Source organism: Oncorhynchus keta, chromosome 8, assembly GCF_023373465.1.
Source record: "Oncorhynchus keta strain PuntledgeMale-10-30-2019 chromosome 8, Oket_V2, whole genome shotgun sequence".
NCBI classification, from domain to species: Eukaryota; Metazoa; Chordata; class Actinopteri; order Salmoniformes; family Salmonidae; genus Oncorhynchus; species Oncorhynchus keta.
In genome coordinates, this window is record NC_068428.1 from 24,114,981 (window position 1) to 24,128,124 (window position 13,144).

General features: G+C 43.0%; 1 protein-coding gene across 1 annotated transcript in view; it reads left to right on the top strand.

The window, feature by feature from the left end:
- LOC118373813 (utrophin-like) overlaps positions 1-13,144 on the top strand; it is a 92,719-nt gene that overhangs the window by 57,186 nt on the left and 22,389 nt on the right. Inside the window, exons 9-10 of the mRNA XM_052523867.1 lie at positions 1,084-1,281; positions 1,622-1,711. Coding sequence (XP_052379827.1) covers positions 1,084-1,281; positions 1,622-1,711 — 288 coding nt within the window. The remainder of the gene's footprint in view (positions 1-1,083; positions 1,282-1,621; positions 1,712-13,144) is intronic.

A 13,144-nucleotide genomic window follows, 5' to 3' on the forward strand; every position in this document is an offset into this window, starting at 1 on the left:
ATAACTCTGGGGGTGTGTGGTATATGGCCAATATACCATGGCTAAGTTATTACGCACGGCGTAACGCGGAGTGCCCGGATACAGCCCTTAGCCGTGGTATATTGGCTGTATACCATAAACCCCTGCGGTGCCTTATTCCTATTATAAACTGGTTACCAACGTAATTGGAACAGTAAAAACAAATGTTTTGTCATACCTGTGGTATACCATGGCTGTCAGCCAATCAGCATTCAGGGATTGAACCACCCAGTTTATGCTGTTATTTAGAGAGCTCCAAACTTTACTGCTTCACTTTCTTCTTTCTCTGTCTGCTTTCTGTCGTACTTCTGGGGTAGAGGGTGGAGTGGGTTTGTCGTGCTGAGAGTAGGGGGCAGTGTGCGTGTGTGGTTTTATGAGTTAGTGTGGGTGTTAATGAGTTTAGATGATTCCGGCGTTTTGGGTTTGTCATATTGTATTGCATTATCTTGTGATGATGAGACGAGAGCTCCTAGTACGTCTGAGTGATTTGGACTGAGGGCGTTCAGATTCAATTTCACCCATTAGATTACAAGTCAAAGCCTGAAGTCCAAAGCACAGACACAGATCTGTATTTATTAGTTATTACTCTGGCTTAATGCCCTGGAACAGAGTGAGGGAGGGAGGAAGGAGAGTGCGAGAGAGGGAGGAGAGAGAAAGAGATCGAGAGGAAACAAGTCTATATTTTCCTCAAACTCCTTCCCGTTGGTGTTTTGTTTTTCCTCCTTGATCCCCCACTGTCAGATGTATGTCTGTGTGTATCTCCTACACACTCACACAGCAGGATTGCCCTTAAACGGCTAATTAGGTTAACTCTGAGTCGTGTCTCCAGTATCTGTAACATAAATGGGTTGGCCTGCTGCCCTGATGTCACAACCCCGTCTACTCTACAGACACCTCATATCCTGTCTGTGGCCGTGTTGTCATGACAACCATCTGTAATTTGCTGTGGCAATTTCCACTGCTCTTCATCATTTTAGAATGTTCTTTGTTGCCATTGAGTGGACTCAGTAAACAACTTTGAAAAGTCTAACAGTCTCTTTCCCCTCCCTCCCTCCCAACCTCCAGTGGATCTGTTGGATCTGAATGTGGCCCAGAGCACCTTCGAGCAGCACAAGCTTACCCAGAATGCCCAGCTGCTGACAGTGCCAGAAGTGATTAACTGTCTGACGTCCATCTATGATGGGCTGGAGCAGCAGCACAAGGACCTGGTCAATGTTCCGCTGTGTGTCGATATGTGTCTCAACTGGCTGCTCAATGTATACACACACACACACACACACACACACACACACACACACACACACACACACACACACACACACACACACACACACACACACACACACACACACACACACACACACACACACACACACACACACACACACACACACACACACACACACACACACACACACACACACACACACACACACACACACACACACACACACACACACACACACACACACACACACACACACACACACACACACACACACACACACACACACACACACACACACACACACACACACACACACACCTTGTAGAAGTCATATTCTCTCCTAAAAAAAATGTCCACTGTGTGTGTGTTCCCTCTATAGTGGACGCAGTGGGAAGATCCGTGTCCTGTCCATGAAGATAGGATTGCTCTCGCTCTCCAAGGGCCATCTGGAGGAGAAATACAAATGCAAGTACCAACCATCCCACAAAAATCCTTTCACACACATAGCATTCACAGAAACACTCAAACACACAGCCACACACAGCCACACACACACACACACACACACACACACACACACTGAAGTGAAAAAAGAATAAAACTTGATCAAACTCTGATAGACTTAAATCACACTTTGACACACACCCACACATTCTGAGGTGAATTGAGAACAGCCCCAGTGGGAGCGTTGTAGCGTAGCCCGTGCCAGCGTATCCCATAATGCCCTCTGCCAGGCTGTAATCCCAGCTCAGTTACCCAGGGTGCCGATCGGACCGTGTCAGAGGACGCCAGTGAATGGACCATCTAATTGGATGAGAGACCTCCCACTTGTTTTGTATTTGATTTATTTATTTATTTAGTTTCATTGCAGGGGGATTAGGGATGTGGCTAGGGCTGCTGGGGGAGTATGCTTTGTCCTTTCAGAATAACGTGCATTCTGTCCTCAATTTGCTCTCTTGCTTTTGTGTCCTCGTTTTCTCCTCCTCGATCTCTCTATCTCTCTCTGTTCTCCCCTTCTATCTCTTCCCTCTCTTCCTTTCCTCTCTCTCTCTCTGTCCTCTCCCTCCATAGTTTCCTTCTCTACCCCTCCTGTGACGTGGAGTCTGTCCCTGAGCCTATTCGTTCCACTGGCAATTTCTATTAGTCTCAAAAAGAGATCAAGCACGGTTGGGCGAGTCCCTCTCGTTTAGAGTCACATTGGTGTCAGGCCCAGACACCCATCCACAGCAACTCACTAAATCACAAGTAGCACAGTCCACCACCGCAACATAGAACCCAACTACATAGCGATTTGGCTCTCAACTCGATACCTTGTGTATTATGCATATCACTTATAATTGTAGGGCAGGACGTTTGAGTCGGAGTAGAAATGTTAAGAAAGTCTGGGGCTCATGTGATTTTGGAGTTTCATGACAACGATGTCCTAGTAGTGGCTATGAAGGCTTATGAAGCTGATACGCATTGCTGCTCATGGTTGAAGAAGTATGGCCGGCTTATTCTCTAGGGATGTGCACTATCGAATAACTGCCATCACTACTGAAGGAAACATGAAGACCTAGTCAAAATCACACACACACACACACACACACACACACACACACACACACACACACACACACACACACACACACACACACACACACACACACACGCACACGCACACACACGATAGAGTAGAGTATCAAAGAACAGCCCTAGTTACTTAACTTAATGCAAGCTGACATCAAGGCTGGTTTGTGTACATGCAGACACTCGCACGCACATGCACGATATCATAGAATCGCCATTACCGCTCTACTTAAGGAGATCTGACATCAAGGCAGGGTCTCACACAGAGATCAAAGACAACACCAGGCAGATAGGCGAGCCACATCCCTCCATCCTTTTATTGCCCCCCCGCTCTCTATCGCCTTTCTCACTCTCCACTGTATTTCTCTCACTCTCTCGGTCTATACTGCATCCCTGTCTTTTCTCACTCTCTATATCTCTCTTTCATCTCTCTCTCCCACCAACGCTCTCTGTATCTCTCTCTCATCTCTCTCTCTCTATATATATATATATCTCTATATCTCTCTCTCATCTCTCTATATATATATATATCTATATCTCTCTCTCATCTCTCTCTCCCGCCAAATCTCTCTATATCTCTCATCTCTCTCTCTCTCTCTCTCCCGCCAACTCTCTCTCATCTCTCTCTCTATATCTCTCTCTCTCTCTCTCTCCCGCCAGCTATCTCTATAGCTCTCTCTCATCTCTCTCTCTCTCCCGCCAACTCTCTCTCTCTCGCTCTCTCATCTCTCTCTCTCTCTATATATATATCTCTCTCTCGCTCTCTCATCTCTCTCTCTCCCGCCAACTCTCTCTCATCTCTCTCTCTCCCGCCAACTCTCTCTCATCTCTCTCTCTCCCGCCAACTCTCTCTCATCTCTCTCATCTCTCTCTCTCCCGCCAACTCTCTCTCATCTCTCTCTCTCCCGCCAACTCTCTCTATCTCTCAAATCCATTCAAATCAAAGGGGTGTATTGGCATGGGAAACATATGTTTACATTGCCAACGCAAATGGAATAGGCAATAAACGAAAGGGAAATAAACAAGGGAAACATTAGTCAACATTACACCCACAAAAGTTTTAAAAGAATATAGATATTTCAAATGTTATATTATTGGCAATGTACAGTGTTGTAACAATGTTCAAATAGTTAGCTGCAGCCAGCGACTGGAACGAGCTGCAACAAACACTCAAACTGGACAGTTTTATCTCAATCTCTTCATTCAAAGCCTCAATCATGGACATTCTTACTGACAGTTGTGGCTGCTTTGTGTGATGTATTGTTGTCTCTACCTTGCCGTTTACGCTGTTGTCTGTGCCCAATAAGTATTGTACCATGTTTTGTGCTGCTACCATGTTGTGTTGCTCCCAGGCTGTGTTGCTACTACAGTCTGTTGTCATGTTGTGTTGCTACCATGCTGTGTTGCTACCATGCTGTGTTGCTACTACAGTATGTTGTTGTCATGTTGTGCTGCTACCATGCTGTGCTGCTACTACAGTATGTTGTTGTCATGTTGTGCTGCTACTACAGTATGTTGTTGTCATGCTGTTTTGCTACTACAGTATGTTGTTGTCTTGCTACTACAGTATGTTTGATTTGATTTTATGTTGTTGTCATGTTGTGTTGCTACCATGCTGTGTTGCTACTACAGTATGTTGTTGTCATGTTGTGCTGCTACCATGCTGTGTTGCTACTACAGTATGTTGTTGTTGTGTTCCTACCATGCTGTGTTGCTACTACAGTATGTTGTTGTCATGTTGTGCTGCTACCATGCTGTGTTGCTACTACAGTATGTTGTTGTCATGTTGTGTTGCTACCATGCTGTGTTGCTACTACAGTATGTTGTTGTCATGTTGTGCTGCTACCATGCTGTGTTGCTACTACAGTCTGTTGTCATGTTGTGTTGCTACCGTGCTGTGTTGCTACCATGCTGTGTTGCTACTACAGTATGTTGTTGTCATGTTGTGTTCCTACCATGCTGTGTTGCTACTACAGTATGTTGTTGTCATGTTGTGCTGCTACCATGCTGTGTTGCTACTACAGTATGTTGTTGTCATGTTGTGTTGCTACCATGCTGTGTTGCTACTACAGTATGTTGTTGTCATGTTGTGCTGCTACCATGCTGTGTTGCTACTACAGTATGTTGTTGTCATGCTGTGTTGCTACTACAGTATGTTGTTGTCATGTTGTCTTGCTACTACAGTATGTTGTTGTCATGTTGTCTTGCTACTACAGTATGTTTGATTTGATTTGATGTTGTTGTCATGTTGTGTTGCTACCATGCTGTGTTGCTACTACAGTATGTTGTTGTCATGTTGTGCTGCTACCATGCTGTGTTGCTACTACAGTCTGTTGTCATGTTGTGTTGCTACCATGCTGTGTTGCTACCATGCTGTGTTGCTACTACAGTATGTTGTTGTCATGTTGTGTTCCTACCATGCTGTGTTGCTACTACAGTATGTTGTTGTCATGTTGTGCTGCTACCATGCTGTGTTGCTACTATAGTATGTTGTTGTCATGTTGTGTTGCTACCATGCCGTGTTGCTACTACCGTATGTTGTTGTCATGTTGTGCTGCTACCATGCTGTGTTGCTACTACAGTATGTTGTCATGTTGTGTTCCTACCATGCTGTGTTGCTACTACAGTATGTTGTTGTCATGTTGTGTTGCTACCATGCTGTGTTGCTACTACAGTATGTTGTCATGTTGTGTTGCTACCGTGCTGTGTTGCTATTACAGTATGTTGTCATGTTGTGTTGCTACCATGCTGTGTTGCTACTACAGTATGTTGTCATGTTGTGTTCCTACCATGCTGTCTTGCTACTACAGTATGTTGTTGTCATGTTGTGTTGCTACCATGCTGTGTTGCTACTACAGTATGTTTTCATGTTGTGTTCCTACCATGCTGTGTTGCTACTACAGTATGTTGTTGTCATGTTGCGATGCTACCATGCTGTGTTGCTACTACAGTATGTTGCCATGTTGTGTTGCTACCATGCTGTGTTACTACTACAGTATGTTATTGTCATGTTGTGTTGCTACCATGTTGTGTTGCTACTACAGTATGTTGTCATGTTGTGTAGCTACCATGCTGTGTTGCTACTACAGTATGTTGTCATGTTGTGCTTCTACCATGCTGTGTTGCTACTACAGTATGTTGTTGTCATGTTGTGTTGCTACTACAGTATGTTGTTGTTGTTGTGCTTCTACCATGTTGTGTTGCTACTACAGTATGTTGTCATGTTGTGTTGCTACCATGTTGTGTTGCAACTACAGTATGTTGTCATGTTGTTATGCTACCATGTTGTCTTGCTACTACAGTATTTTGTTGTCATGTTGTGTTGCTACCATGCTGTATTGCTACTACAGTATGTTGTTGTCATGTTGTGTTGCTACCATGCTGTGTTGCTACTACAGTATGTTGTTGTCATGTTGTGCTGCTACCATGTTGTGTTGCTACTACAGTATATTGTTGTCATGTTGTGTTGCTACTACAGTATGTTGTTGTCATGTTGTGCTGCTACCATGTTGTGTTGCAACTACAGTATGTTGTTGTCATGTTGTGTTGCTACTACAGTATGTTGTTGTCATGTTGTGCTGCTACCATGTTGTGTTGCTACTAGAGTATGTTGTTGTCATGTTGTGTTGCTACCATGTTGTTGTCATGTTGTGTTGCTACTAGAGTATGTTGTTGTTATGTTGTGTTGCTACCATGTTGTGTTGCTACTAGAGTATGTTGTTGTCATGTTGTGTTGCTACCATGTTGTGTTGCTACTACAGTATATTGTTGTCATGTTGTGTTGCTACTACAGTATGTTGTTGACATGTTGTGCTTCTACCATGTTGTGTTGCTACTAGAGTATGTTGTTGTTATGTTGTGTTGCTACCATGTTGTGTTGCTACTACAGTATGTTGTTGTTATGTTGTGCTTCTACCATGTTGTGTTGCTACTAGAGTATGTTGTTGTCATGTTGTGTTGCTACCATGTTGTGCTGCTACTACAGTATGTTGTTGTCATGTTGTGCTTCTACCATGTTGTGTTGCTACTAGAGTATGTTGTTGTCATGTTGTGTTGCTACCATGTTGTGTTGCTACTAGAGTATGTTGTTGTCATGTTGTGTTGCTACCATGTTGTGTTGCTACTACAGTATGTTGTTGTCATGTTGTGTTGCTACCATGGTGTGTTGCTACTAGAGTATGTTGTTGTCATGTTGTGTTGCTACTACAGTATATTGTTGTCATGTTGTGTTGCTACTACAGTATGTTGTTGTCATGTTGTGCTTCTACCATGTTGTGTTGCTACTAGAGTATGTTGTTGTTATGTTGTGCTTCTACCATGTTGTGTTGCTACTACAGTATGTTGTTGTTGTGTTGCTACCATGTTGTGTTGCTACTACAGTATGTTGTTGTTATGTTGTGCTTCTACCATGTTGTGTTGCTACTACAGTATGTTGTTGTTATGTTGTGTTGCTACTAGAGTATGTTGTTGTCATGTTGTGTTGCTACTACAGTATGTTGTTGTTATGTTGTGCTTCTACCATGTTGTGTTGCTACTACAGTATGTTGTTGTCATGTTGTGCTTCTACCATGTTGTGTTGCTACTAGAGTATGTTGTTGTTATGTTGTGTTGCTACCATGTTGTGTTGCTACTACAGTATGTTGTTGTCATGTTGTGCTTCTACCATGTTGTGTTGCTACTAGAGTATGTTGTTGTCATGTTGTGTTGCTACCATGTTGTGCTGCTACTACAGTATGTCGTTGTTATGTTGTGCTTCTACCATGTTGTGTTGCTACTACAGTATGTTGTTGTCATGTTGTGCTTCTACCATGTTGTGTTGCTACTACAGTATGTTGTTGTCATGTTGTGCTTCTACCATGTTGTGTTGCTACTACAGTATGTTGTTGTCATGTTGTGCTTCTACCATGTTGTGTTGCTACTAGAGTATGTTGTTGTCATGTTGTGCTTCTACCATGTTGTGTTGCTACTAGAGTATGTTGTTGTCATGTTGTGCTTCTACCATGTTGTGCTGCTACTACAGTATGTTGTTGTCATGTTGTGTTGCTACCATGCTGTGTTGCTACTACAGTATGTTGTTGTCATGTTGTGCTGCTACCATGCTGTGTTGCTACTACAGTATGTTGTTGTCATGCTGTGTTGCTACTACAGTATGTTGTTGTCATGTTGTCTTGCTACTACAGTATGTTGTTGTCATGTTGTCTTGCTACTACAGTATGTTTGATTTGATTTGATGTTGTTGTCATGTTGTGTTGCTACCATGCTGTGTTGCTACTACAGTATGTTGTTGTCATGTTGTGCTGCTACCATGCTGTGTTGCTACTACAGTCTGTTGTCATGTTGTGTTGCTACCATGCTGTGTTGCTACCATGCTGTGTTGCTACTACAGTATGTTGTTGTCATGTTGTGCTGCTACCATGCTGTGTTGCTACTATAGTATGTTGTTGTCATGTTGTGTTGCTACCATGCTGTGTTGCTACTACCGTATGTTGTTGTCATGTTGTGCTGCTACCATGCTGTGTTGCTACTACAGTATGTTGTCATGTTGTGTTCCTACCATGCTGTGTTGCTACTACAGTATGTTGTTGTCATGTTGTGTTGCTACCATGCTGTGTTGCTACTACAGTATGTTGTCATGTTGTGTTGCTACCGTGCTGTGTTGCTATTACAGTATGTTGTCATGTTGTGTTGCTACCATGCTGTGTTGCTACTACAGTATGTTGTCATGTTGTGTTCCTACCATGCTGTCTTGCTACTACAGTATGTTGTTGTCATGTTGTGTTGCTACCATGCTGTGTTGCTACTACAGTATGTTTTCATGTTGTGTTCCTACCATGCTGTGTTGCTACTACAGTATGTTGTTGTCATGTTGTGCTATGTTGTTGCTACTACAGTATGTTGCCATGTTGTGTTGCTACCATGCTGTGTTACTACTACAGTATGTTATTGTCATGTTGTGTTGCTACCATGTTGTGTTGCTACTACAGTATGTTGTCATGTTGTGTAGCTACCATGCTGTGTTGCTACTACAGTATGTTGTCATGTTGTGCTTCTACCATGCTGTGTTGCTACTACAGTATGTTGTTGTCATGTTGTGTTGCTACTACAGTATGTTGTTGTTGTTGTGCTTCTACCATGTTGTGTTGCTACTACAGTATCTTGTCATGTTGTGTTGCTACCATGTTGTGTTGCAACTACAGTATGTTGTCATGTTGTTATGCTACCATGTTGTCTTGCTACTACAGTATTTTGTTGTCATGTTGTGTTGCTACCATGCTGTATTGCTACTACAGTATGTTGTTGTCATGTTGTGTTGCTGCCATGCTGTGTTGCTACTACAGTATGTTGTTGTCATGTTGTGCTGCTACCATGTTGTGTTGCTACTACAGTATATTGTTGTCATGTTGTGTTGCTACTACAGTATGTTGTTGTCATGTTGTGCTGCTACCATGTTGTGTTGCAACTACAGTATGTTGTTGTCATGTTGTGTTGCTACTACAGTATGTTGTTGTCATGTTGTGCTTCTACCATGTTGTGTTGCTACTAGAGTATGTTGTTGTCATGTTGTGTTGCTACTACAGTATGTTGTTGTCATGTTGTGTTGCTACTAGAGTATGTTGTTGTTATGTTGTGTTGCTACCATGTTGTGTTGCTACTAGAGTATGTTGTTGTCATGTTGTGTTGCTACCATGTTGTGTTGCTACTACAGTATATTGTTGTCATGTTGTGTTGCTACTACAGTATGTTGTTGTCATGTTGTGCTTCTACCATGTTGTGTTGCTACTAGAGTATGTTGTTGTTATGTTGTGCTTCTACCATGTTGTGTTGCTACTACAGTATGTTGTTGTTGTGTTGCTACCATGTTGTGTTGCTACTACAGTATGTTGTTGTTATGTTGTGCTTCTACCATGTTGTGTTGCTACTACAGTATGTTGTTGTTATGTTGTGTTGCTACCATGTTGTGTTGCTACTAGAGTATGTTGTTGTCATGTTGTGTTGCTACTACAGTATGTTGTTGTTATGTTGTGCTTCTACCATGTTGTGTTGCTACTACAGTATGTTGTTGTCATGTTGTGCTTCTACCATGTTGTGTTGCTACTAGAGTATGTTGTTGTTATGTTGTGTTGCTACCATGTTGTGTTGCTACTACAGTATGTTGTTGTCATGTTGTGCTTCTACCATGTTGTGTTGCTACTAGAGTATGTTGTTGTCATGTTGTGTTGCTACTACAGTATGTTGTTGTCATGTTGTGCTTCTACCATGCTGTGTTGCTACTAGAGTATGTTGTTGTTATGTTGTGCTTCTACCATGTTGTGTTGCTACTACAGTATGTTGTTGTTGTGTTGCTACCATGTTGTGTTGCTACTACAGTATGTTGGTGTTATGTTGTGCTTCTACCATGTTGTGTTGCTACTACAGTATGTTGTTGTTATGTTGTGTTGCTACCATGTTGTGTTGCTACTAGAGTATGTTGTTGTCATGTTGTGTTGCTACTACAGTATGTTGTTGTTATGTTGTGCTTCTACCATGTTGTGTTGCTACTACAGTATGTTGTTGTCATGTTGTGCTTCTACCATGTTGTGTTGCTACTAGAGTATGTTGTTGTTATGTTGTGTTGCTACCATGTTGTGTTGCTACTACAGTATGTTGTTGTCATGTTGTGCTTCTACCATGTTGTGTTGCTACTAGAGTATGTTGTTGTCATGTTGTGTTGCTACCATGTTGTGCTGCTACTACAGTATGTCGTTGTTATGTTGTGCTTCTACCATGTTGTGTTGCTACTACAGAATGTTGTTGTCATGTTGTGCTTCTACCATGTTGTGTTGCTACTACAGTATGTTGTTGTCATGTTGTGCTTCTACCATGTTGTGTTGCTACTACAGTATGTTGTTGTCATGTTGTGCTTCTACCATGTTGTGTTGCTACTAGAGTATGTTGTTGTCATGTTGTGCTTCTACCATGTTGTGTTGCTACTAGAGTATGTTGTTGTCATGTTGTGCTTCTACCATGTTGTGCTGCTACTGCAGTATGTTGTTGTTATGTTGTGCTTCTACCATGTTGTGTTGCTACTACAGTATATTGTTGTCATGTTGTGTTGCTACTACAGTATGTTGTTGTCATGTTGTGCTTCTACCATGTTGTGTTGCTACTAGAGTATGTTGTTGTCATGTTGTGCTTCTACCATGTTGTGTTGCTACTAGAGTATGTTGTTGTCATGTTGTGTTGCTACCATGTTGTGCTGCTACTACAGTATGTCGTTGTTATGTTGTGCTTCTACCATGTTGTGTTGCTACTACAGAATGTTGTTGTCATGTTGTGCTTCTACCATGTTGTGTTGCTACTACAGTATGTTGTTGTCATGTTGTGCTTCTACCATGTTGTGTTGCTACTACAGTATGTTGTTGTCATGTTGTGCTTCTACCATGTTGTGTTGCTACTAGAGTATGTTGTTGTCATGTTGTGCTTCTACCATGTTGTGTTGCTACTAGAGTATGTTGTTGTCATGTTGTGCTTCTACCATGTTGTGCTGCTACTGCAGTATGTTGTTGTTATGTTGTGCTTCTACCATGTTGTGTTGCTACTACAGTATATTGTTGTCATGTTGTGTTGCTACTACAGTATGTTGTTGTCATGTTGTGCTTCTACCATGTTGTGTTGCTACTAGAGTATGTTGTTGTCATGTTGTGCTTCTACCATGTTGTGTTGCTACTAGAGTATGTTGTTGTCATGTTGTGTTGCTACTACAGTATATTGTTGTCATGTTGTGTTGCTACTACAGTATTTTGTTGTCATGTTGTGCTTCTACCATGTTGTGTTGCTACTAGAGTATGTTGTTGTTATGTTGTTTTGCTACCATGCTGTGTTGTCGTATGGCTGCCATGCTGTGTTTTATGTGTTGCTGCCATTCTATGTTGTTGTCTTAGGTCTCTCTTTAGGTCGTGTTGTGGTGTCTCTTGTCATGATGTGGGTTTTGTCCAATATATTTGTATTTTTTATCCCAGCCCCCGTCCGCAGGAGGCCTTTTGCCTTTTGGTAGGCCGTCATTGCAAGTAACAATTTGTTCTTAACTGACTTGCCTAGTTAAATAAAGTTTATATAAAAATAAAGACAAAGTTAGTATGAAAGGGAAAATAAATGAACAGGTTGTTTTTACAGTGTTGTAGAATTTGAATTTTGTATTATTTTAGTGGATAGATCATCTTTAATATTACAGATTGTGGCTTCTATCAATGTAATTATCTGCATCATTTCCAATCCCCATATATTTTTTCATAAATGTATATATAATATACAAATATTTAACTTTATTATTTCCGCCTAACCTTACCACCCCTCCCCTAATTGAAGTACACAGTGTTTATTTCTTCTCCACTGGTTGCCCTTTTCTCATGGCAACGGGCCACAAATCTTGCTGCTGTGACTGCACACTGCAGTATTTTGCCTAACAGATATGGGAGTTCATCAAAGTTTGTCTCTCTCTCTTTATCCTATCTGGGAGTAACAAGGCAGACAGAGCCCTGACAACAATTAACTGAGCTGTTGCATTCAATTTGGTTTCGTTTTGTTTTACGATTGAAACAATAAATATAGTGTTTGTACGTCTAGACGAGAGGTTTCCCTTCTCAACAATGGGCAGATGCCCTGTCATACCCTCAGAGCAGGGGCTGATGGGGAATTGATTGCTCTCCTGTGATAGTGAGGAGATTTACAGAGACAGGGGAAGAAATAGGGAAGGGGAGAGGGAGGGAGGGAGGGAGGTAGGGGGAGAGAGGGAGGGCAGTAGGAAGATGGGGAGGGAGGAAGAGATGGAGGGAGGGAGAGGGATGGAGAAAGAGTGGGAGGAAGAGAGGGATAGAGGGAGAGAGAGGGGTGGATGGAGCAAGAGAGGGAGGGAAGGAGGGAGGGAGGGAGGGAGGAAGGAGGGGAGGGAGGGAGGGAGGGAGGGAGGGAGGGAGGGAGGGAGGGAGGGAGGGAGGGAGGGAGGGAGGGAGGGAGGGGATGAAGAGACTGATGGAGGGAGAGAGAGAGGGACGGATGGAGGGAGGTAGGGGGAGAGAGGGAGGGCAGTAGGAAGATGGGGAGGGAGGGAGGGAGGGAGGGAGGGAGGGGATGAAGAGACTGATGGAGGGAGAGAGAGAGGGACGGATGGAGGGAGGGAGGTAGGGGGAGAGAGGGAGGGCAGTAGGAAGATGGGGGGAGGGAGGGAGGGAGGGAGGGAGGGAGGGAGGGAGGGAGGGAGGGAGGGGATGAAGAGACTGATGGAGGGAGAGAGAGAGGGACGGATGGAGGGAGGTAGGGGGAGAGAGGGAGGGCAGTAGGAAGATGGGGAGG